The following is a 27298-nucleotide window of genomic DNA, read 5'->3' on the forward strand; positions in this document are numbered from 1 at the left end:
TATGTGGCAGGCGAAACCTCGAGGACAAACCATCCAGGATTTTTTGTTGTTGTTGAGGTCACTCTCTTTTCAATGGGTTTTCTATGGGGATCTAGATTCATAAGGCACTTGCTTGCAGTTCCTATCGCTTTCACTGGATGTCAACAGTCTTTAGAAATTGGTTGATGTTTTTCCTTTGAGAAATGAAGAAGTAGTGCAGTTCAGAACGAGGGTCAAGTGAAGTGTACTGTTTGTTTGAGGCGCACGACCTGAAGGCTCGCTCCACTTTGTTTTTGTTCTGTATTGAACACAGTTTATCCTGTCTTAAATTTGATCAATTATTTACGTTAAAAAATACCTAAAGTTGTATTAGGAAAGTTGTTTGAAATGTTTGGACAAAGATTACAGGTAACTTAATAGATATTTTGTAGTCATGTTGCGCGAGTTGGAACTGGTGTTTTTCTGGATCAAATGCGCCAAATAAATGGACATTTTGGATACATAACGATGGAATTAATCTAACAAAAGGACCATTTGTGATGATTATGGGACATATTGGAGTGCCAACAGAAGAAGCTTGTCAAAGGTAAGGCATGAATTATATTGTTATTTCTGAGTTTTGTGTCACGCCTGGCGGGATGAAATATGATTGTCTGTGTTTTTTGATGGTTTGCTGTCCTCAGATAATAGCATGGTTTGCTTTCGCCGTAAAGCCTTTTTGAAATCTGAAATGGTGGCTAGATTAACAAGAAGTTAGGCTGTAATTTGGTGTATTGCACTTGTGATTGTATGAAAGTTAAATATTTCTAATAATTTAATTTGAATTTGGCGCTCTGCCATTTCACCGGATGTTGTCAAATCGATCCCGTTAACGGGATTTGATCCCTAAGAAGTTTAAGGTATCAAACGTGGCTAAGACAAGTAAACAATGTTAAGGTATCAAATGTGGCTAAGACAAGTAAACATTGTCAAGGTATTAAACGTGGCTAAGACAAGTAAACAATGTTAAAACTTCTTACGGCTGAAATCCCGTTAACGGATTCGATATGACAGCAGCCAGTGAAAGTGCAGAGCGCCAAATTCAAACAACAGAAATGTCATAATTAAAATTCCTCAACCATACAAGTATTTTACACCATTTTAAAGATAAAATTCTCGTTAATCCAACCACAGTGTCCGATTTCAAAAAGGCTTTACAGCGAAAGCACACCAAACGATTATGTTAGATCAGCGCCTAGTCACAAAAAACACAGCCATTTTTCCAGCCAAAGAGAGGAGTCAAAAAAAGCCGAAATAGAGAACATTAATCACTAACCTTTGATGATCTTCATCAGATGACACTCATAGGACTTCATGTTACACAATACATGCATGTTTTGTTCGATAAAGTTCATATTTATATCCAAAAATCTCATTTTACATTGGCGCGTTATGTTCAGTAATGTTTTGCCTCCAAATCCTCCGGTGATTTTGCAGAGAGCCACATCAATTTACAGAAATACTTATCATAAATGTTGATGAAAATACAAGTGTTATGCATGGAACTTTAGATAAACTTCTCCTTAATGCAACCGCTGTGTCAGATTTCAAAAAAGCTTTACCGAAAAAGCACACCATGCAATAATCTGAGTACGGCGCTCAGACACAAAAACAAGCCAAAAATATATCCGCCATGTTGGAGTCAACAGAAGTCAGAAATAACATTATAAATATTCACTTACCTTTGATGATCTTCATCACAATGCACTCCCAGGAATCCCAGTTCCACAATAAATGTTTGTTTTGTTCGATAAAGTCCAACCTTTGTCCAAATACCTCCTTTTTGTTCGCGTCTTCAGTTCACAAATCCAAATTCACGACGCCGCAGGCCAGACGAAAACTCAAAAAATTCCATTACAGTTCATAGAAATGTCAAACGATGTATAGAATCAATCTTTAGGATGTTTTTATCATAAATCTTCAATAAGATTTCAACCGGAGAATTCCTTTGTCTTTAGAAATGCAATGGAACTCGGCTACCTCTCACAGGCGCTGAAGCTCATGCCCATCTGGTAGACACCTGATACAATCAGCTCTTATTCCCCTCCACTTCACAGTAGAAGTCTCAAACAAGGTTCTAAAGACAGTTGACATCTAGTGGAAGCCTTAGGAAGAGCAATATGACCCCACAGACACTGTATATTAGATAGGTCAAGACTTGAAAAACTACAAACCTCAGATTTCCCACTTCCTGGTTGGATTTTGTCTCAGGTTGTTGCCTACCATATGAGTTCTGTTATACTCACAGACATCATTCAAACAGTTTTAGAAACTTCAGAGTGTTTTCTATCCAAATCTACTAATAATATGCATATCTTCGCTTCTGGGCCTGAGTAGCAGGCAGTTTACTCTGGGCACCTTCTTCATCCAAGCTACTCAATACTGCCACCCAGCCAAAAGAAGTTAAGGGATCAAACGTGGCTAAGACAAGTAAACCATTATTAAAGGATCAAACATGGCAAAGACAACTGAATCGTTAAGGGATCAAACACGGTTGTATAATATTTAACCCAATCTAACATTGACTGTGGGTACTGTATGTCTCATATAATTTCATACTCACATTTTTTTGTAAGTTTGCTCTTGTACATCTATGCTTTGTACTCACCGTCCGAGTCTGTACTATGGTCTCTCTCATTGTCTGCCTCTTCCACACCATCAATTAAGGGGATATCTGGAACAAAGATAATCACTATTAGGACTGGGAAGAGTGTTAGTCAGAGATTGTTAATTATTTTGAGATGCGGGAGAGGGTTAGTTAAAATGTATGTGAAATTAAGAATACCACCATCATTTCTGAAATTAGGTAACTTAATTTAAATGGTGTGAAATCATCAACAGATTTGCATCTCTATGTAGAAACTCTGTGCACAATTCAATTGACAGGAAGTTTTACATAAGTATTCCCACCAACTATAGAAGCACCTTCGGCAGCAATTACAGCTGTGAGTCTTACTGGGGAAGTCTCTTTCCACACCTCTATTGTGCAACATTTACCTATCATTCTTTTCAAAACTCTTTAAGCTCTGACAAATTGTTTGTTGATCCTTGCCAGACAACCTTCTTCAGGACTTGCCATAGATTTTCAAGTAACTCTGCCACTCAGGAACATTCACTGTCTTCTTAGTAAGCCCACTCAAGTGTAGATTTGGTCTTGTGTTTAAGGTTATTGTCCTGCTAAAAGGTGAATTAATATCCCAGTGTTTGTTGGCGGGTTTCCGGTTTCCTGTTTCCGGTCACAACTTGCAGACTTGTTTACGCTGCTGTGCGTTTTGTTGCCGATCTTACTTTGCTACCTGACGGTTTTTTACTTTTTCATCACCGTATATTTTTACTTTTTCCCTCACTCAACTTTTTTCATTAAACTTTTTTCACCCCGGAGGTTTTATCTGGACATGATTCGTCAGGACTTCAAACAGCCGAAGCTAAGTAACATTAACATGATGCCTTCTAATTGCAGTCGTTGTACTTATAATATACAGGAGAACGATCGCCTTACGGCAAGGATAGCTGTGCTGCAAGCCCATCTTCAGACGCAATCGTTAGGCAAGGGTAATTTCAGTGTAGGAAAGGATGAAACAGCGTCTGTGCCACCAGTAAGTACAGATAGTAACGTTAGTATAAACCCCCTCGCACGGTCCCCGCAGCCGGACAACTTTCTCATGGCTTCTGGAGGGAAATGCTGTAGGAATGCTCAACCGGTGTCGCTTATTCAGCCGACAGAAACTTTCAACCGGTTCTCCCCATTAAGCGAGTCGGAGTCGGAGGCCGAGACTTCTCTGGTCTCTACTCCTCCCGTTGTGGGGTCTGAGACGCCGACGGCTCCCACCATTAGCTCTGACAAATTGAAAACCCTAGTCATTGGCGACTCCATTACCCGCAGTATTAGACTTAAAACTAATCATCCAGCGATCATACACTGTTTACCAGGGGGCAGGGCTACCGACGTTAAGGCTAATCTAAAGACGGTGCTGGCTAAAGCTAAAACTGGCGAGTGTAGAGAGTATAGAGATATTGTTATCCACGTCGGCACCAATGATGTTAGGATGAAACAGTCAGAGGTCACCAAGCGCAACATAGCTTCAGCGTGTAAATCAGCTAGAAAGATGTGTCGGCATCGATTAATTGTCTCTGGCCCCCTCCCAGTTAGGGGGAGTGATGAGCTCTACAGCAGAGTCTCACAACTCAATCGCTGGTTGAAAACTGTTTTCTGCCCCTCCCAAAAGATAGAATTTGTAGATAATTGGCCCTCTTTCTGGGACTCACCCACAAACAGGACCAAGCCTGGCCTGTTGAGGAGTGACGGACTCCATCCTAGCTGGAGGGGTGCTCTCATCTTATCTACGAACATAGACAGGGCTCTCACTCCTCTAGCTCCACAATGAAATAGGGTGCAGGCCAGGCAGCAGGCTGTTAGCCAGCCTGCCAGCTTAGTGGAGTCTGCCACTAGCACAGTCAGCGTAGTCAGCTCAGCTTTCCCCATTGAGACCATGTCTGTGCCTCGATCTAGGTTGGGCAAAATTAAAAATGGCGGTGTTCGCTTTAGCAATCTCACTAGTATAAAGACCTCCTCCATTCCTGCCATTATTGAAAGAGATTGTGATACCGCACATCTCAAAATTGGGTTACTTAATGTTAGATCCCTCACTTCCAAGGCAGTTATAGTCAATGAACTAATCACTGATAATAATCTTGATGTGATTGGCCTGACTGAAACATGGCTTAAGCCTGATGAATTTACTGTGTTAAATGAGGCCTCACCCTCTGGTTACACTAGTGACCATACCCCCCGTGCATCCGGCAAAGGCGGAGGTGTTGCTAACATTTACGATAGCAAATTTCAATTTACAAAAAAAACAATGACGTTTTCGTCTTTTGAGCTTCTAGTCATGAAATCTATGCAGCCTACTCACTCACTTTTTATAGCTACTGTTTACAGGCCTCCTGGGCCATATGCAGTGTTCCTCACTGAGTTCCCTGAATTCCTATCGGATCTTGTAGTCATAGCAGATAATATTCAAATTTTTGGTGACTTTAACATTCACATGGAAAAGTCCACAGACCCACTCCAAAAGGCTTTCGGAGCCATCATCGACTCAGTGGGTTTTGTCCAACATGTCTCTGGACCTACTCACTGCCACAGTCATACTCTGGACCTAGTTTTGTCCCATGGAATAAATGTTGTGGATCTTAATGTTTTTCCTCATAATCCTGGACTATCGGACCACCATTTTATTTCGTTTGCAATTGCCAAAAAATAATCTGCTCAGACCCCAACCAAGGAGCATTAAAAGTCGTGCTATAAATTCTCCGACAACCCAAAGATTCCTTGATGCCCTTCCAGACTGCCTCTGCCTACCCAAGGACGTCAGAGGACAAAAATCAGTTAACCACCTAACCGAGGAACTCAATTTAACCTTGCGCAATACCCTAGATGCAGTTGCACCCCTAAAAACTAAAAACATCTGTCATAAGAAACTAGCTCCCTGGTATACAGAAAATACACGAGCTCTGAAGCAAGCTTCCAGAAAATTGGAACGGAAATGGCGCCACACCAAACTGGAAGTCTTCCGACTAGCTTGGAAAGACAGTACCGTGCAGTATCGAAGAGCCCTCACTGCTGCTCGATCATCCTATTTTTCCAACTTAATTGAGGAAAATAAGAACAATCCGAAATGTCTTTTTGATACTGTCGCAAAGCTAACTAAAAAGCAGCCTTCGCAAATGGAGGATGGCTTTCACTTCAGCAGTAATAAATTTATGAACTTCTTTGAGGAAAAGATCATGATCATTAGAAAGCAAATTACAGACTCCTCTTTAAATCTGGGTATTCCTCCAAAGCTCCATTGTCCTGAGTCTACACAACTCTGCCAGGACCTAGGATCAAGGGAGATACTAAAGTGTTTTAGTACTATATCTCTTGACACAATGATGAAAATAATCATGGCCTCCAAACCCTCAAGCTGCATACTGGACCCTATTCCAACTAAACTACTGAAAGAGCTGCTTCCTGTGCTTGGCCCTCCTATGTTGAACATAATAAACGGCTCTCTATCCACCGGATGTGTACCAAGCTCACTAAAAGTGGCAGTAATAAAGCCTCTCTTGAAAAAGCCGAATCTTGATCCAGAAATTATAAAAACTATCGGCCTATATCGAATCTTCCATTCCTCTCAAAAATTTTCGAAAAAGCTGTTGCACAGCAACTCACTGCCTTCCTGAAGACAAACAATGTATACGAAACGCTTCAGTCTGGTTTTAGACCCCATCATAGCACTGAGACTGCACTTGTGAAGGTGGTAAATTACCTTTTAATGACGTCAGACAGAGGCTCTGCAACTGTTCTCGTGCTCCTAGATCTTAGTGCTGCTTTTGATACCATCAATCACCACATTCTTTTGGAGAGATTGGAAACCCAAATTGGTCTACATGGACAAGTTCTGGCCTGGTTTAGATCTTATCTGTCGGAAAGATATCAGTTTGTCTCTGTGAATGGTTTGTCCACTGACAAATCAATTGTAAATTTCGGTGTTCCTCAAGGTTCTGTTTTAGGACCACTATTGTTTTCACTATATATTTTACCTCTTGGGGATGTCATTCGAAAACATAATGTTAAATTTCACTGCTATGCGGACGACACACAGCTGTACATTTCAATGAAACATGGTGAAGCCCCAAAATTGCCCTCGCTAGAAGCCTGTGTTTCAGACATAAAGAAGTGGATGGCTGCAAACTTTCTACTTTTAAACTCGGACAAAACAGAGATGCTTGTTCTAGGTCCCAAGAAACAAAGAGATCTTCTGTTGAATCTGACAATTAATCTGGATGGTTGTACAGTCGTCTCAAATAAAACTGTGAAGGACCTCGGCGTTACTCTGGACCCTGATCTCTCTTTTGAAGAACATATCAAGACTGTTTCAAGGACAGCTTTTTTCCATCTACGTAACATTGCAAAAATCAGAAACTTTCTGTCCAAAAATGATGCAGAAAAATTAATCCATGCTTTTGTTACTTCTAGGCTTGACTACTGCAATGCTCTACTTTCCGGCTACCCGGATAAAGCACTAAATAAACTTCAGTTAGTGCTAAATACGGCTGCTAGAATCCTGACTAGAACCAAAATTTTTTATCATATTACTCCAGTGCTAGCCTCCCTAAACTGGCTTCCTGTTAAGGCAAGGGCTGATTTCAAGATTTTACTGCTAACCTACAAAGCATTACATGGGCTTGCTCCTACCTATCTTTCCGATTTGGTCCTGCCGTACATACCTACACGTACGCTACGGTCACAAGACGCAGGCCTCCTAATTGTCCCTAGAATTTCTAAGCAAACGGCTGGAGGTAGGGCTTTCTCCTATAGAGCTCCATTTTTATGGAATGGTCTGCCTACCAATGTGAGAGACGCAGACTCAGTCTCAACCTTTAAGTCTTTACTGAAGACTTATCTCTTCAGTAGGTCCTATGATTAAGTATAGTCTGGCCCAGGAGTGTGAAGGTGAACGGAAAGGCTGGAGCAACGAACCGCCCTTGCTGTGCTTTGGCAAAGTGGGTGGGGTTATATCCTGCCTGTTTGGCCCTGTCCGGGGGTATCATCGGATGGGGCCACAGTGTCTTCTGATCCCTCCTGTCTCAGCCTCCCGTATTTATGCTGCAGTAGTTTATGTGTCGGGGGGCTAGGGTCAGTCTGTTACATCTGGAGTATTTCTCTTGTCTTATCCGGTGTCCTGTGTGAATTTAAATATGCTCTCTCTAATTCTCTCTTTCTGTCTTTCTCTCGGAGGACCTGAGCCCTAGGACCATGCCTCAGGACTACCTGGTATGATGACTCCTTGCTGTCCCCAGTCCACCTGGCCGTGCTGCTGCTCCAGTTTCAACTGTTCTGCCTGCGGCTATGGAACCCTGACCTGTTCACCGGACGTGCTTGTTGCACCTCAACAACTACTATGATTATTATTATTTCACCATGCTGGTCATTTATGAACATTTTAACATTTTAACATCTTGACCATGTTCTGTTATAATATCCACCCTGCACAGCCAGAAGAGGACTGGCCACCCCTCATAGCCTGGTTCCTCTCTAGGTTTCTTCCTAGGTTTTTGGCCTTTCTAGGGAGTTTTTCCTAGGGAGTTTTTCCTAGCCAACGTGCTTCTTTCACATGCTTTGCTTGCTGTTTGGGGTTTTAGGCTGGGTTTCTGTACAGCACTTTGAGATATCAGCTGATGTACGAAGGGCTATATAAAAATAAATTTGATTTGATTTGTTGGAAAGCAGACTGAAACAGGTGTTTCTCTAGGATTTTGCATGTGCTTAGTTCCATTCTGTTTCTTTTTTTTATCCTGAAGTTAATTGCTTGGCCACATGTTTTGCAATAATAGTTTAGTGTCTTGTTTTAAACTGTTTGTCTCATGGTGAAATCCTTGAGTGGTTTCCTTTCTTTCTGGCAACTGAGTTAGGAAGGAGACCTGTATCATTGTGGTGCCTCTGTGATTTGATACACCATCCAGTGTAATTAATAACTTCACCATTCTTCATAGGATATTCCGTTTTTTTTACCCATCTACCAATACGTACCCTTCTTTGCAAGGAATTGGGAAGACCTCCTGGTGTATGTTGTTGAATCTGTGTTTGAAATTCACTGCTTGACTAAGGGACCTCAGATAATTGTATTTCACAGCAAAAACATGTTTTAATCTCCATAGGGTGGGCATGCCCATTGACCCCCCCTAGAAGGGTGTTGACCCTGGAACTCACTGATCCGACACCCTAAAAAAAATGTAATTTAAAGTTACACCCTTTCACCTGTCAGTGCTGTCTGACAAACGGTAAGTTCTATCTCGGCCGATCCATTCCCATCCCAACACTGAGCTAGCCACACTTTCACTTTGTATCAATCAAACTGTATTTATACAACACATTTCTTACAAATGTTTTTATCAAACAATAAAGGTAGAAAGATAAAGACACAATATGTTTCTACACAAATATACAATTAAGATAGACAAGAATAAAATGTAAATAGCAAAACAAAAGTACAATAACAGTGGACAGGAGAGAGTATTGCAGCAATATAATAAATAAAAGGTAATAAAATAAAGAAGAAATATAGAATGGGGTTATACAAATAAAGTAGATAATATTGTTAATACAACTGTAACCATGTTAAGATATCAAACGTGGCTAGGACAACTTAACCATGTTAAGGTATCAAAGGCAGCTAAGACAAGTAAACCATGTTAAGGTATCAAAGGCAGCTAAGAAACCTAAACAATGTTAAGGGATCCAACGTGGCTAAGACAACTTAACCATGTTAAGTTGTCTCTGCCTTGCCGGTTCCCCTCTCTCTCCACTGGGATTCTCTGCCTCTAACCCTATTACAGGGGCTGAGTCACTGGCTTACTGGTGTTCTTCCATGCCGTCCATGGGAGGGGTGCGTCACTTGAGTGGGTTGAGTCACTGACGTGGTCTTCCTGTCTGGGTTGGCGCCCCCCCTTGGGTTGTGCCGTGGCGGAGATCTTTGTGGGCTATACTCGGCCTTGTCTTAGGACGGTAAGTTGGTGGTTGGAGACATCCCTCCAGTGGTGTGGGGGCTGTGCTTTGGCAAAGTGGGTGGGGTTATATCCTGCCTGTTTGGCCCTGTCCGGGGGTATCATCGGATGGGGCCACAGTGTCTTCTGATCCCTCCAGTATTTATGCTGCAGTAGTTTATGTGTCGGGGGGCTAGGGTCAGTCTGTTACATCTGGAGTATTTCTCTTGTCTTATCCGGTGTCCTGTGTGAATTTAAATATGCTCTCTCTAATTCTCTCTTTCTCTCTTTCTTTCTTTTTCTCGGAGGACCTGAGCCCTAGTACCATGCCTCAGGACTACCTGGCATGATGACTCCTTGCTGTCCCCAGTCCACCTGGCCGTGCTGCTGCTCCAGTTTCAACTGTTCTGCCTGCGGCTATGGAACCCTGACCTGTTCACCGGACGTGCTTGTTGCACCTCAACAACTACTATGATTATTATTATTTCACCATGCTGGTCATTTATGAACATTTTAACATCTTGACCATGTTCTGTTATAATATCCACCCGGCACAGCCAGAAGAGGACTGGCTACCCCTCATAGCCTGGTTCCTCTCTAGGTTTCTTCCTAGGTTTTTGGCCTTTCTAGGGAGTTTTTCCTAGGGAGTTTTTCCTAGCCACCGTGCTTCTTTCACATGCATTGCTTGCTGTTTGGGGTTTTAGGCTGGGTTTCTGTACAGCACTTTGAGATATCAGCTGATGTACGAAGGGCCATATAAATACATTTGATTTGATTTGATTTAAGGTATCAAACAAGGCTTAGACAACTTAACCATGTTAAGGGATCAAACATGGGTAAGACAAGTAAACAATGTTAAGGTATCAAACGTGGCTAAGACAAGTAAACAATGTTAAGGTATCAAACGTGGCTAAGACAAGTAAACAATGTTAAGGGATCAATCGTGGCTAGGACAAGTAAACAATGTTAACCTCTATAGGCTAGGGGGCGGTATTTTCACGTCCGCATGAAAAGCAAGCCCAAAATAAACTGCCTGCTACTCAGGCCCAGAAGCTAGGATATGCATATTATTAGTAGATGTGGATAGAAAACACTCTGAAGTTTCTAACAGTGTTTGAATGATGTCTGTGAGTTTAACATAACTTATGTGGCAGGCGAAACCTCGAGGACAAACCATCCAGGATTTTTTGTTGTTGTTGAGGTCACTCTCTTTTCAATGGGTTTTCTATGGGGATCTAGATTCATAAGGCACTTGCTTGCAGTTCCTATCGCTTTCACTGGATGTCAACAGTCTTTAGAAATTGGTTGATGTTTTTCCTTTGAGAAATGAAGAAGTAGTGCAGTTCAGAACGAGGGTCGAGTGAAGTGTACTGTTTGTTTGAGGCGCACGACCTGAAGGCTCGCTCCACTTTGTTTTCGTCCTGTATTGAACACAGTTTATCCTGTCTTAAATTTGATCAATTATTTACGTTAAAAAATACCTAAAGTTGTATTAGGAAAGTTGTTTGAAATGTTTGGACAAAGATTACAGGTAACTTAATAGATATTTTGTAGTCATGTTGCGCGAGTTGGAACTGGTGTTTTTCTGGATCAAATGCGCCAAATAAATGGACATTTTGGATACATAACGATGGAATTAATCTAACAAAAGGACCATTTGTGATGATTATGGGACATATTGGAGTGCCAACAGAAGAAGCTTGTCAAAGGTAAGGCATGAATTATATTGTTATTTCTGAGTTTTGTGTCACGCCTGGCGGGATGAAATATGATTGTCTGTGTTTTTTGATGGTTTGCTGTCCTCAGATAATAGCATGGTTTGCTTTCGCCGTAAAGCCTTTTTGAAATCTGAAATGGTGGCTAGATTAACAAGAAGTTAGGCTGTAATTTGGTGTATTGCACTTGTGATTGTATGAAAGTTAAATATTTCTAATAATTTAATTTGAATTTGGCGCTCTGCCATTTCACCGGATGTTGTCAAATCGATCCCGTTAACGGGATTTGATCCCCTAAGAAGTTTAAGGTATCAAACGTGGCTAAGACAAGTAAACAATGTTAAGGTATCAAATGTGGCTAAGACAAGTAAACATTGTCAAGGTATTAAACGTGGCTAAGACAAGTAAACAATGTTAAAACTTCTTACGGCTGAAATCCCGTTAACGGATTCGATATGACAGCAGCCAGTGAAAGTGCAGAGCGCCAAATTCAAACAACAGAAATGTCATAATTAAAATTCCTCAACCATACAAGTATTTTACACCATTTTAAAGATAAAATTCTCGTTAATCCAACCACAGTGTCCGATTTCAAAAAGGCTTTACAGCGAAAGCACACCAAACGATTATGTTAGATCAGCGCCTAGTCACAAAAAACACAGCCATTTTTCCAGCCAAAGAGAGGAGTCAAAAAAGGCGAAATAGAGAACATTAATCACTAACCTTTGATGATCTTCATCAGATGACACTCATAGGACTTCATGTTACACAATACATGCATGTTTTGTTCGATAAAGTTCATATTTATATCCAAAAATCTCATTTTACATTGGCGCATTATGTTCAGTAATGTTTTGCCTCCAAATCCTCCGGTGATTTTGCAGAGAGCCACATCAATTTACAGAAATACTTATCATAAATGTTGATGAAAATACAAGTGTTATGCATGGAACTTTAGATAAACTTCTCCCTTAATGCAACCGCTGTGTCAGATTTCAAAAAAGCTTTACCGAAAAAAGCACACCATGCAATAATCTGAGTACGGCGCTCAGACACAAAAACAAGCCAAAAATATATCCGCCATGTTGGAGTCAACAGAAGTCAGAAATAACATTATAAATATTCACTTACCTTTGATGATCTTCATCACAATGCACTCCCAGGAATCCCAGTTCCACAATAAATGTTTGTTTTGTTCGATAAAGTCCAACCTTTGTCCAAATACCTCCTTTTTGTTCGCGTCTTCAGTTCACAAATCCAAATTCACGACGCGCAGGCCAGACGAAAACTCAAAAAATTCCATTACAGTTCATAGAAATTTCAAACGATGTATAGAATCAATCTTTAGGATGTTTTTATCATAAATCTTCAATAAGACTTCAACCGGAGAATTCCTTTGTCTTTAGAAATGCAATGGAACTCGGCTACCTCTCACAGGCGCTGAAGCTCATGCCCATCTCGTAGACACCTGATACAATCAGCTCTTATTCCCCTCCACTTCACAGTAGAAGTCTCAAACAAGGTTCTAAAGACAGTTGACATCTAGTGGAAGCCTTAGGAAGAGCAATATGACCCCACAGACACTGTATATTAGATAGGTCAAGACTTGAAAAACTACAAACCTCAGATTTCCCACTTCCTGGTTTGATTTTGTCTCAGGTTGTTGCCTACCATATGAGTTCTGTTATACTCACAGACATCATTCAAACAGTTTTAGAAACTTCAGAGTGTTTTCTATCCAAATCTACTAATAATATGCATATCTTCGCTTCTGGGCCTGAGTAGCAGGCAGTTTACTCTGGGCACCTTCTTCATCCAAGCTACTCAATACTGCCACCCAGCCAAAAGAAGTTAAGGGATCAAACGTGGCTAAGACAAGTAAACCATTATTAAAGGATCAAACATGGCAAAGACAACTGAATCGTTAAGGGATCAAACACGGTTGTATAATATTTAACCCAATCTAACATTGACTGTGGGTACTGTATGTCTCATATAATTTCATACTCACATTTTTTTGTAAGTTTGCTCTTGTACATCTATGCTTTGTACTCACCGTCCGAGTCTGTACTATGGTCTCTCTCATTGTCTGCCTCTTCCACACCATCAATTAAGGGGATATCTGGAACAAAGATAATCACTATTAGGACTGGGAAGAGTGTTAGTCAGAGATTGTTAATTATTTTGAGATGCGGGAGAGGGTTAGTTAAAATGTATGTGAAATTAAGAATACCACCATCATTTCTGAAATTAGGTAACTTAATTTAAATGGTGTGAAATCATCAACAGATTTGCATCTCTATGTAGAAACTCTGTGCACAATTCAATTGACAGGAAGTTTTACATAAGTATTCCCACCAACTATAGAAGCACCTTCGGCAGCAATTACAGCTGTGAGTCTTACTGGGGAAGTCTCTTTCCACACCTCTATTGTGCAACATTTACCTATCATTCTTTTCAAAACTCTTTAAGCTCTGACAAATTGTTTGTTGATCCTTGCCAGACAACCTTCTTCAGGACTTGCCATAGATTTTCAAGTAACTCTGCCACTCAGGAACATTCACTGTCTTCTTAGTAAGCCCACTCAAGTGTAGATTTGGTCTTGTGTTTAAGGTTATTGTCCTGCTAAAAGGTGAATTAATATCCCAGTGTTTGTTGGCGGGTTTCCGGTTTCCTGTTTCCGGTCACAACTTGCAGACTTGTTTACGCTGCTGTGCGTTTTGTTGCCGATCTTACTTTGCTACCTGACGGTTTTTTACTTTTTCATTACCGTATATTTTTACTTTTTCCCTCACTCAACTTTTTTCATTAAACTTTTTTCACCCCGGAGGTTTTATCTGGACATGATTCGTCAGGACTTCAAACAGCCGAAGCTAAGTAACATTAACATGATGCCTTCTAATTGCAGTCGTTGTACTTATAATATACAGGAGAACGATCGCCTTACAGCAAGGATAGCTGTGCTGCAAGCCCATCTTCAGACGCAATCGTTAGGCAAGGGTAATTTCAGTGTAGGAAAGGATGAAACAGCGTCTGTGCCACCAGTAAGTACAGATAGTAACGTTAGTATAAACCCCCTCGCACGGTCCCCGCAGCCGGACAACTTTCTCATGGCTTCTGGAGGGAAATGCTGTAGGAATGCTCAACCGGTGTCGCTTATTCAGCCGACAGAAACTTTCAACCGGTTCTCCCCATTAAGCGAGTCGGAGTCGGAGGCCGAGACTTCTCTGGTCTCTACTCCTCCCGTTGTGGGGTCTGAGACGCCGACGGCTCCCACCATTAGCTCTGACAAATTGAAAACCCTAGTCATTGGCGACTCCATTACCCGCAGTATTAGACTTAAAACTAATCATCCAGCGATCATACACTGTTTACCAGGGGGCAGGGCTACCGACGTTAAGGCTAATCTAAAGACGGTGCTGGCTAAAGCTAAAACTGGCGAGTGTAGAGAGTATAGAGATATTGTTATCCATGTCGGCACCAATGATGTTAGGATGAAACAGTCAGAGGTCACCAAGCGCAACATAGCTTCAGCGTGTAAATCAGCTAGAAAGATGTGTCGGCATCGATTAATTGTCTCTGGCCCCCTCCCAGTTAGGGGGAGTGATGAGCTCTACAGCAGAGTCTCACAACTCAATCGCTGGTTGAAAACTGTTTTCTGCCCCTCCCAAAAGATAGAATTTGTAGATAATTGGCCCTCTTTCTGGGACTCACCCACAAACAGGACCAAGCCTGGCCTGTTGAGGAGTGACGGACTCCATCCTAGCTGGAGGGGTGCTCTCATCTTATCTACGAACATAGACAGGGCTCTCACTCCTCTAGCTCCACAATGAAATAGGGTGCAGGCCAGGCAGCAGGCTGTTAGCCAGCCTGCAAGCTTAGTGGAGTCTGCCACTAGCACAGTCAGCGTAGTCAGCTCAGCTTTCCCCATTGAGACCATGTCTGTGCCTCGATCTAGGTTGGGCAAAATTAAAAATGGCGGTGTTCGCTTTAGCAATCTCACTAGTATAAAGACCTCCTCCATTCCTGCCATTATTGAAAGAGATTGTGATACCGCACATCTCAAAATTGGGTTACTTAATGTTAGATCCCTCACTTCCAAGGCAGTTATAGTCAATGAACTAATCACTGATAATAATCTTGATGTGATTGGCCTGACTGAAACATGGCTTAAGCCTGATGAATTTACTGTGTTAAATGAGGCCTCACCCCCTGGTTACACTAGTGACCATACCCCCGTGCATCCGGCAAAGGCGGAGGTGTTGCTAACATTTACGATAGCAAATTTCAATTTACAAAAAAAAACAATGACGTTTTTCGTCTTTTGAGCTTCTAGTCATGAAATCTATGCAGCCTACTCACTCACTTTTTATAGCTACTGTTTACAGGCCTCCTGGGCCATATGCAGTGTTCCTCACTGAGTTCCCTGAATTCCTATCGGATCTTGTAGTCATAGCAGATAATATTCAAATTTTTGGTGACTTTAACATTCACATGGAAAAGTCCACAGACCCACTCCAAAAGGCTTTCGGAGCCATCATCGACTCAGTGGGTTTTGTCCAACATGTCTCTGGACCTACTCACTGCCACAGTCATACTCTGGACCTAGTTTTGTCCCATGGAATAAATGTTGTGGATCTTAATGTTTTTCCTCATAATCCTGGACTATCGGACCACCATTTTATTTCGTTTGCAATTGCCAAAAAATAATCTGCTCAGACCCCAACTAAGGAGCATTAAAAGTCGTGCTATAAATTCTCAGACAACCCAAAGATTCCTTGATGCCCTTCCAGACTGCCTCTGCCTACCCAAGGACGTCAGAGGACAAAAATCAGTTAACCACCTAACCGAGGAACTCAATTTAACCTTGCGCAATACCCTAGATGCAGTTGCACCCCTAAAAACTAAAAACATCTGTCATAAGAAACTAGCTCCCCTGGTATACAGAAAATACACGAGCTCTGAAGCAAGCTTCCAGAAAATTGGAACGGAAATGGCGCCACACCAAACTGGAAGTCTTCCGACTAGCTTGGAAAGACAGTACCGTGCAGTATCGAAGAGCCCTCACTGCTGCTCGATCATCCTATTTTTCCAACTTAATTGAGGAAAATAAGAACAATCCGAAATGTCTTTTTGATACTGTCGCAAAGCTAACTAAAAGCAGCCTTCGCAAATGGAGGATGGCTTTCACTTCAGCAGTAATAAATTTATGAACTTCTTTGAGGAAAAGATCATGATCATTAGAAAGCAAATTACAGACTCCTCTTTAAATCTGGGTATTCCTCCAAAGCTCCATTGTCCTGAGTCTACACAACTCTGCCAGGACCTAGGATCAAGGGAGATACTAAAGTGTTTTAGTACTATATCTCTTGACACAATGATGAAAATAATCATGGCCTCCAAACCCTCAAGCTGCATACTGGACCCTATTCCAACTAAACTACTGAAAGAGCTGCTTCCTGTGCTTGGCCCTCCTATGTTGAACATAATAAACGGCTCTCTATCCACCGGATGTGTACCAAGCTCACTAAAAGTGGCAGTAATAAAGCCTCTCTTGAAAAAGCCGAATCTTGATCCAGAAATTATAAAAAACTATCGGCCTATATCGAATCTTCCATTCCTCTCAAAAATTTTCGAAAAAGCTGTTGCACAGCAACTCACTGCCTTCCTGAAGACAAACAATGTATACGAAACGCTTCAGTCTGGTTTTAGACCCCATCATAGCACTGAGACTGCACTTGTGAAGGTGGTAAATTACCTTTTAATGACGTCAGACAGAGGCTCTGCAACTGTTCTCGTGCTCCTAGATCTTAGTGCTGCTTTTGATACCATCAATCACCACATTCTTTTGGAGAGATTGGAAACCCAAATTGGTCTACATGGACAAGTTCTGGCCTGGTTTAGATCTTATCTGTCGGAAAGATATCAGTTTGTCTCTGTGAATGGTTTGTCCACTGACAAATCAATTGTAAATTTCGGTGTTCCTCAAGGTTCTGTTTTAGGACCACTATTGTTTTCACTATATATTTTACCTCTTGGGGATGTCATTCGAAAACATAATGTTAAATTTCACTGCTATGCGGACGACACACAGCTGTACATTTCAATGAAACATGGTGAAGCCCCAAAATTGCCCTCGCTAGAAGCCTGTGTTTCAGACATAAAGAAGTGGATGGCTGCAAACTTTCTACTTTTAAACTCGGACAAAACAGAGATGCTTGTTCTAGGTCCCAAGAAACAAAGAGATCTTCTGTTGAATCTGACAATTAATCTGGATGGTTGTACAGTCGTCTCAAATAAAACTGTGAAGGACCTCGGCGTTACTCTGGACCCTGATCTCTCTTTTGAAGAACATATCAAGACTGTTTCAAGGACAGCTTTTTTCCATCTACGTAACATTGCAAAAATCAGAAACTTTCTGTCCAAAAATGATGCAGAAAAATTAATCCATGCTTTTGTTACTTCTAGGCTTGACTACTGCAATGCTCTACTTTCCGGCTACCCGGATAAAGCACTAAATAAACTTCAGTTAGTGCTAAATACGGCTGCTAGAATCCTGACTAGAACCAAAAAATTTTATCATATTACTCCAGTGCTAGCCTCCCTAAACTGGCTTCCTGTTAAGGCAAGGGCTGATTTCAAGATTTTACTGCTAACCTACAAAGCATTACATGGGCTTGCTCCTACCTATCTTTCCGATTTGGTCCTGCCGTACATACCTACACGTACGCTACGGTCACAAGACGCAGGCCTCCTAATTGTCCCTAGAATTTCTAAGCAAACGGCTGGAGGTAGGGCTTTCTCCTATAGAGCTCCATTTTTATGGAATGGTCTGCCTACCAATGTGAGAGACGCAGACTCAGTCTCAACCTTTAAGTCTTTACTGAAGACTTATCTCTTCAGTAGGTCCTATGATTAAGTATAGTCTGGCCCAGGAGTGTGAAGGTGAACGGAAAGGCTGGAGCAACGAACCGCCCTTGCTGTGCTTTGGCAAAGTGGGTGGGGTTATATCCTGCCTGTTTGGCCCTGTCCGGGGGTATCATCGGATGGGGCCACAGTGTCTTCTGATCCCTCCTGTCTCAGCCTCCCGTATTTATGCTGCAGTAGTTTATGTGTCGGGGGGCTAGGGTCAGTCTGTTACATCTGGAGTATTTCTCTTGTCTTATCCGGTGTCCTGTGTGAATTTAAATATGCTCTCTCTAATTCTCTCTTTCTGTCTTTCTCTCGGAGGACCTGAGCCCTAGGACCATGCCTCAGGACTACCTGGTATGATGACTCCTTGCTGTCCCCAGTCCACCTGGCCGTGCTGCTGCTCCAGTTTCAACTGTTCTGCCTGCGGCTATGGAACCCTGACCTGTTCACCGGACGTGCTTGTTGCACCCTCGACAACTACTATGATTATTATTATCTGACCATGCTGGTCATTTATGAACATTTTAACATTTTAACATCTTGACCATGTTCTGTTATAATATCCACCCTGCACAGCCAGAAGAGGACTGGCCACCCCTCATAGCCTGGTTCCTCTCTAGGTTTCTTCCTAGGTTTTTGGCCTTTCTAGGGAGTTTTTCCTAGGGAGTTTTTCCTAGCCACCGTGCTTCTTTCACATGCTTTGCTTGCTGTTTGGGGTTTTAGGCTGGGTTTCTGTACAGCACTTTGAGATATCAGCTGATGTACGAAGGGCTATATAAAAATACATTTGATTTGATTTGTTGGAAAGCAGACTGAAACAGGTGTTTCTCTAGGATTTTGCATGTGCTTAGTTCCATTCTGTTTCTTTTTTTTATCCTGAAGTTAATTGCTTGGCCACATGTTTTGCAATAATAGTTTAGTGTCTTGTTTTAAACTGTTTGTCTCATGGTGAAATCCTTGAGTGGTTTCCTTTCTTTCTGGCAACTGAGTTAGGAAGGAGACCTGTATCATTGTGGTGCCTCTGTGATTTGATACACCATCCAGTGTAATTAATAACTTCACCATTCTTCATAGGATATTCCGTTTTTTTTACCCATCTACCAATACGTACCCTTCTTTGCAAGGAATTGGGAAGACCTCCTGGTGTATGTTGTTGAATCTGTGTTTGAAATTCACTGCTTGACTAAGGGACCTCAGATAATTGTATTTCACAGCAAAAACATGTTTTAATCTCCATAGGGTGGGCATGCCCATTGACCCCCCTAGAAGGGTGTTGACCCTGGAACTCACTGATCCGACACCCTAAAAAAAATGTAATTTAAAGTTACACCCTTTCACCTGTCAGTGCTGTCTGACAAACGGTAAGTTCTATCTCGGCCGATCCATTCCCATCCCAACACTGAGCTAGCCACACTTTCACTTTGTATCAATCAAACTGTATTTATACAACACATTTCTTACAAATGTTTTTATCAAACAATAAAGGTAGAAAGATAAAGACACAATATGTTTCAAAACAAATATACAATTAAGATAGACAAGAATAAAATGTAAATAGCAAAACAAACGTGCAATAACAGTGGACATGAGAGAGTATTGCAGCAATATAATAAATAAAAGGTAATAAAATAAAGAAGAAATATAGAATGGGGTTATATAAATAAAGTAGATATTATTGTTAATACAACTGTAACCTTTTAAGACAACTTAACCATGTTAAGGTATCAATGGCAGCTAAGACAAGTAAACCATGTTATGCTACCAAGGGCAGCTAAGAAACCTAAACAATGTGAAGGGATCCAACGTGGCTAAGACAACTTAACCATGTTAAGGTATCAAACGAGGCTAAGACAACTTAACCATGTTAAGGTATCAAACGAGGCTAAGACAACTTGTACTCTTGGACGTCTATGCTTTGTACTCACCATCCGAGTCTGCACTATAGTCTATCTCATTGTCTGCCTCTTCCACACCATCAATGAAGGGGACCCCTGAAACAAAAATAATCACTATTAGGACTGGGAAGAGTGTTAGTCAGAGATAGTTCATTATTTTGAGATGGGGAAGAGGGTTAGTTCTAATGAAGAAAACCACCATCATATCTGAAATTGGGTAACTTAACTGGTGTCAAATCATCACCAGAATTGCATCCCTGTGTGGAAACTCTGTGTGCAATTATACTGACAGGAATTTTTACCTGCTTTTACATTGAACTAAAACTTGTTCATCTTTGTGCTATACAAGGGTAGTATTTTCTCCACTGTTACTTCTGTTTGGTTCGTCCTTTATTTAAAGGGGGAGATCAAGCTGATCCTAACTGTTATAGGCCTATTTCTAGTTTGCCCTGTTCATCAAAAGAGTTGGAAAAACTTGTCAATAATCAACTGACTGGCTTTCTTGATGTCTATAGTATTCTCTCTGGTATGCAATCTGGTTTCCGCTCAGGTTATGGATGTGTCACTGCAACCTTAAAGGTGCTCAATGATGTCACCATTGCCTTTTTTTGTATTTGTATTTGCCCCAAACATAACACTTTGTACTGAGGACCAAAAATATTCAATATCTGCTTTTTTTTATTTTTACCCATCTGCCAAAAGGTACCCATCTTTGTGAGGCATTGGAAAACCTCCCTGGTGTTTGTGGTTGAATCTATGTTTGAAATGTACTGCTCGACTGAGGGACCTTAAAGATAATTGGGGTACAGAGATGAGGTAGTCATTCAAAAGTACATTTACATTTTAGTAATTTAGCAGACGCTCTTATCCAGAGCAACTTACAGTAGTGAATGAATACATTTAAAAAAAAATGTTTTCCCTTGCCTTGCTTGTTTAAGTGGGAAAGTTTAAGTGTGAAAGTGTGAAAACAATAAGCAAAGTATATCAAAGGGACCAAGCACAGGCTATACCTTGCAGCAGCCAAAACAGGAAGATGAGTCTCTCTACTCCTCTCATCTGTGTACTAGTGGAGAAAAACACACAAACACACTCATGAATACAAAATCTCACAATTTTACTGTTTCTTTTAATCGCTTTGGTACTATGTGGTGAATTTTCAAAACTCTTAGTACAAAACTCCAAACTGGTATCACTTCTAATGCAGGCAGTCTTACATTCAACACCTTTCATTTTGCATTGTTTGTCCTCACATTTTAGTTTTGTGCCATCGGGAAAAGTGTCTGTCAACCCTTGATACAGTTAGGAAATCAACTTTAGAGGTTTGTCAGACTGCCTTAAAATAGTTTACATCTTTGAAGCTTCTTGCTTATCCAGTGTTTGCTGCACAGAGTAAATAAACAGGGTTGGAACAGACAGTGGCAAGTCAAATTCAAGAACTTTCGAGAACTTTTTCCAAGCACTAATATATATTTTCAGGGACAATCAGTTTGTAGTAGTTAGTAGTTATGCAATTGTTTCTAGTCGACACCAGATGGCAGTATATCGCCACAACCTCATGAAGAAAAGCAACAGTATTCATCACTACCTTACAAGTTCTACTCAATAATAAGTTGTTTCACTAGATATTTACTACATTTACATGAATGGTAACTTAAGTTATTACTGATGCTGTAATTTGACTAGTGATGAACAGAGTTTGGAGACATGCCTAATGGTGAACAGATATTTCCTAGTCACATTAGTACACAATTCCAGCTTAATGACTGTTTTAATTGGGCAATTGGGAATCTACTCGTTAATAGTTACGAAAAGCATCTTCCTCCGACTGGCAGCTTTAGTGTCGCCGGTCGGGAGAAGGGCGGGTGGGCTGTGTGAGGAAAACAGCATGTGAACGGCCACCAGAACCCCCTTAATAATTTGAAATATCACAGGCACCCCAAGAATGAGGTGATTGGCAAAAAATATCTGGATGTTGTTGCAGGGAAAAAGTCACACAATGTAGAAGTGGCAGTATGCAGCGTTGTATCTTTCCCCCTTCATGTGGCTCTTCAAGGCCGATTCACACATGATTGCGATGCTATACTGATCAAAATATAACATGCAACATGTAAAAGTGTTGGTCCCATGTTTCATGAGCTGAAATAAAAGATCCCAGACATTTTCCATACCCACAAAAGGCAGGCTTGAATCTACATTTGCCTGGCATTTTAGCTACCGGTGTGACATTTGGCAGTGCCTAATCAGTCTGTTCTGTACCTGCCTGGCTAAGTGTTAGTGTGGGTGGAATGAGCGAGCTCGCCTGGCAACCACAGCGCAAAACACATGAGGAAACAAAACTCGGTAGTCTGCCTGGAAATTAATTCGCTAGACCAATACATATATCAAATATTTTTCATAAATATATTTCGTCATTATCTGTTCTCCTCTCATTTTAATTCAAGTACTTTTCAAGTACCAACTTGAGAAAATGTCTGATTTTCAAGGTATTCCAGTACTTGATTTTCAGGGTGCCACTTTAGGCACCTTGTGTGAACCCTGAATTAAAGTGTTGTATGTGCAAAACTCAGCTCTCAGCTCCGTCACAGACTGGTCTTCCTTGGCTGCCTGACCTCAGCTCCGTCACAGACTGGTCTTCCCTGGCTGCCTGACCTCAGCTCCGTCACAGACTGGTCTTCCCTGGCTGCCTGACCTCAGCTCCGTCACAGACTGGTCTTCCCTGGCTGCCTGACCTCAGCTCCGTCACAGACTGGTCTTCCCTGGCTGCCTGACCTCAGCTCCGTCACAGACTGGTCTTCCCTGGCTGCCTGACCTCAGCTCTGTCACAGACTGGTCTTCCCTGGCTGCCTGACCTCAGCTCCGTCACAGACTGGTCTTCCCTGGCTGCCTGAGACCCCTGTCACCACCTGATCCTGCTCAGAAGAGGCATGACAAAGAATTACATTGTTGTTCATTATATTGTACATGAATTTAATCAATGGTTTAATAATTGAAATTACCATTATTCCCATTGTTCCCAGATCCCAGACTAGCCTACTCATCAACTCAAGATGGAACTTTGTATCCATTCACTGCTTGTAATACACTGCAAAATTCGCCTGAGCTCCGTAGACTGGTCTTCCCTGGCTGCCTGACCTCAGCTCTGTCACAGACTGGTCTTCCCTGGGTTTCTGACCCTGCTGGGAGGGACACCTGTCACCATCTGATCCCGCTAAGACATGATGAGCATAGTGTGAAGTACTGACTGTGCACCACGACAATGAAGCTTGTAGAGCTGTTTATACCATCTCAGTGTGAAAAGTAGGGAATGACCAAGGAAACTGACAGATCAATAACGTTACATTGCTATAGTGACTATTAAAAACTCAGATTGCGCTTACAAAATGTCAGAATATTGGTCCTCAATGGTATGGCCGCTGGTTTCATCGTTTCATTCAGGTCTAATGTGATTGAGGCAAAAAAAGAATAGCTAAAGTTTGTAAGTTAGGTAGCTAGCTAACGTTAGCCAACTTTTGGCTAGCTAACGTTACCTGATAGCTAGCTAGAGGCTAGAACTGGCTGCGGTAGCTAACGTTACCTGATAGCTAGCTAGAGGCTAGAACTGGCTGCGGTAGCTAACGTTACCTGATAGCTAGCTAGAGGCTAGAACTGGCTGCGGTAGCTAACGTTACCTGATAGCTAGCTAGAGGCTAGAACTGGCTGCGGTAGCTAACGTTAGCTAACACCGTTCCGTACACATTTTGGGCAACCGCGGCATTCAAACGAGGCTGCAATGAAAACTAATGGGACTGTAGCGACTGTGTTGGCATCAAAATCCGGTGTGGGGACTAAGCTTCTATTCAGCATTGATTGACATGGTATTGGAGAAAATTATAAATTATATAAACTCTTTCTAGTGTTTATTTACAGTTGGACAAATCGGGTGAGAAAAAAGCAGTTTCCCCACACAAAACTCCTAGATCCACTCCAATTTGCATACCGCCCAAACAGATCCACAGATGATGCAATCTCTATTGCACTCCACACTGCCCTTTCACACCTGGACAAAAGGAACACATATGTGAGAATGCTGTTCATTGACTACAGCTCAGCGTTCAACACCATACTACCCTCAAAGCTCATTACTAAGCTAAGGAACCTGGAACTAAACAGCTCCCTCTGCAACTGGATCCTGGACTTCCTGACGGGCCGGCCCCAGGTGGTGAGGGTAGGTAGCAACACATCCGCCACGCTGATCCTCAACACTGGAGCTCCCCAGGGGTGCGTGCTCAGTCCCCTCCTGTACTCCCTATTCACTCACAACTGCATGGCCAGGCACAACTCCAACACTATCATTAAGTTTGCAGACGACACAACAGTGGTAGGCCTGATCACCGACAACGACGAGGCAGCCTATAGGGAGGAGGTCAGAGACCTGTCCGGGTGGTGCCAGAATAACAACCTATCCCTCAATGTAACCAAGATTAAGGAGATGATTCAGGAAAAGGAGCACCGAGCACGCCCCCATTCTCATCGACGGGGCTAAGGTGGAGCAGGTTGAGACCTTCAAGTTCCTTGGTGTCCACATCAACAACGAACTAGAATGGTCCAAACACACCAAGACAGTCGTGAAGAGGGCACTACAAAGCCTATTCCCCCTCAGGAAACTAAAAAGATTTGGCATGGGTCCTGAGATCCTCAAAAGGTTCTACAGCTGCAACATCGAGAGCATCCTGACCGGTTGCATCACTGCCTGGTACGGCAATTGCTCGGCCTCCGACCGCAAGGCACTTCAGAGGGTAGTGCGTACGGCCCAGTACATCACTGGTGCAAAGCTGCCTGCCATCCAGGACCTCTACACCAGGCGGTGTCGGAGGAAGGCCCTAAAAATTGTCAAAGACCCCAGCCACCCCAGTCATAGACTGTTCTCTCTACTACCGCATGGCAAGCGGTACCGGAGTGCAAGTCTAGGACAAAAAGGCTTCTCAACAGTTTTTACCCCCAAGCCATAAGACTCCTGAACAGGTAACCAAATGATTACCCAGATATTTGCATTGTGTGCCCCCCCCCAACCCCTCTTTTACGCTGCTGCTACTCTCTGTTATCTTATATGCATAGTCACTTTAACTATACATTCATGTACATACTACCTCAATTGGCCCGACCAACCAGTGCTCCCGCACATTGGCTAACCGGGCTATCTGCATTGTGTCCCACCACCCGCCAACCCCTCTTTTTACGCTACTGCTACTCTCTGTTCATCATATATGCATAGTCACTTTAACCATACCCACATGTACATACTACCTCAATAAGCCTGACTAACCGATTGTCTGTGCATAGCCTTGCTACTGTTATTTTCAAATGTCTTTTTACTGTTGTTTTATTTCTTTACTTACTTACTTACACACACACACACACACACACACCTTTTTTTTCGCACTATTGGTTAGAGCCTGTAAGTAAGCATTTCACTGTGAGGTCTACAGTTGTATTCGGCACACGTGACAAATAAACTTTGATTTGATTTGATTTGACCCCCAGACCCACCACCAAGTTATGTCCCCCCACTTCTAAAACCAAAGTTGCATCCCTGCACTGCACCTGCTGTAACTTCTGCTAATCTTTCTACCCGACCAATACACTTTTGATTTGTTACATACAGTACATATGCAATACAGTACATATTCAATACAGTACAAGACTCGAGGCTGTAATCGCTACAAAGGTGCTTCAACAAAGTACTGAGTAAAGGGTCTGAATACTTATGTAAATGTAATATTTCATTTTTTTTATTTGTAATACGTTTGCAAACATTTCTTAAAACCTGTTTTTGCTTCGTCATTATGGGGTATTGTGTGTAGATTGATTTATTTTAGAATATGACTGAAATGTGGCATAACAAAATGTGGTGTCTGAATACTTTCCGAATGCAAGTGTATATCATAGTTTTAATGTTTCTACTGTACAGACTTTACATTTTCGTTATGTAGTTGTCAAAATCTGTATAAGACAAATGAGTTGACATGTAAAATCTATAACTTTACCAAATGTTTAAGTTATCATTAATGAAAAGCAGTCAGATTACATTGTAGCCAAATCTATTTTAAGAAAAGAGAAGAGAATCATATTAAAAGTAATGTGAGCATTACATGTATTACAATGTGAAACATGTATTTCTAGATGAAACCCTGATTTAAGTTTGGTGATAAAGTGACAAATGATTATGTGTGTTGTACTTTAGTCAATCGAAAATGTGCTTTGGAGTTTTAAAACAACTGCTTTTTAGATTGTCTGCTGTAAGAGCTGTGAAAATGTACCTCATACTCGTGAAAATTGCACCAAAGCGATTAAAAAACAACTAAGCATAGAGTAGAGTGCAACTAATTCAGTATTAAAGAGTTTACAATAAAACTATACTAATTCAGTATGAAAGAGTATACCATACAAATATACAAATTCAGTATTAAAGTCTTTACCATACAATTATACTAATTCAGTATTAAAGAGTATACCATACAATTATACTAATTCAGTATTAAAGTATTATGTATACAAGTATACAATATAAAGGTGCTTAACTATCTGAATATATGAAACAATTCATACATAAGATACACAATATCTATAAGCAATTAAAGTCCAATTTAATGGTAAAACCTACCGCGGTGTCCAATACCTCAACATCCTCAGGAAAGGAATATTTCAGTCCAAAAATATTTTACCCTCAATTATAATGGAGAAGAGGTAGATTCTGGTACCCTGGTTCTGGTTCTGGTATCCAGGTCCACTTATAAAGTAAATGGTGACGGCAGGGTAGCCTAGTGGTTAGAGCGTTGGGACAGTAACCGAAAGTTTGCTAGATCGAATCCCTGAGCTGACAAGGTAAAAATCTGTCGTTCTGTCCCTGAACAAGGCAGTTAACCCACTGTTCCCCGGTAGGCCGTCGTTGTAAATAAGAATTTGTTCTTAGCTGACTTGCCTAGTTAAATAAAGGTTAAAAAAATATATATATATTAAATGTTGATACTTCACAGTATGTCTGGTATGTGGAAGGAGGTGACCAGCACAACATTAGGACTGATGGGAAACTGGGGTGTGGTCTGTACAACATGATTGTTATTCAAGTGCTTTTGAAAATGGAGCAATTTGTCAAGCAATAAGATTTTAGCTAGCTTGATAAGCCAGCTAATGCTGCTAATAATAAAGTTAACTGGCTTTCTTAACATTGACAATATGGTCAAACTAGATACATTA

At 41.5% G+C, this 27298-nt stretch overlaps 1 protein-coding gene across 7 annotated transcripts in view; it reads right to left on the bottom strand.

The window, feature by feature from the left end:
* LOC106563869 (protein starmaker) overlaps nucleotides 1-27088 on the bottom strand; it is a 65940-nt gene extending 38852 nt beyond the window's left edge. For 3 of the 7 annotated variants that reach the window (XR_006757729.1, XR_006757728.1, XM_045690228.1), the window contains exons 1-5: nucleotides 26706-27079; nucleotides 21076-21128; nucleotides 20096-20161; nucleotides 13315-13380; nucleotides 2627-2692 (exon numbers count right to left, since the gene is read on the bottom strand). Coding sequence is in view for 5 of the 7 variants with exons in the window: in XM_045690228.1 (XP_045546184.1) it covers nucleotides 2627-2692; nucleotides 13315-13380; nucleotides 20096-20161; nucleotides 21076-21128; nucleotides 26706-26728 (274 nt within the window). In the remaining 2 variants the exon portion in view is untranslated. Of the gene's footprint in view, nucleotides 1-2626; nucleotides 2693-13314; nucleotides 13381-20095; nucleotides 20162-21075; nucleotides 21129-26705 lie in introns of all 7 variants that reach the window. The other 4 variants (XM_045690227.1, XM_045690229.1, XM_045690231.1 and 1 more) reach the window with 4 other exon arrangements.
* Nucleotides 27089-27298: the final 210 nt, after the last annotated feature.

Source organism: Salmo salar, chromosome ssa11 (assembly GCF_905237065.1).
Source record: "Salmo salar chromosome ssa11, Ssal_v3.1, whole genome shotgun sequence".
Classification (NCBI taxonomy): Eukaryota; Metazoa; Chordata; class Actinopteri; order Salmoniformes; family Salmonidae; genus Salmo; species Salmo salar.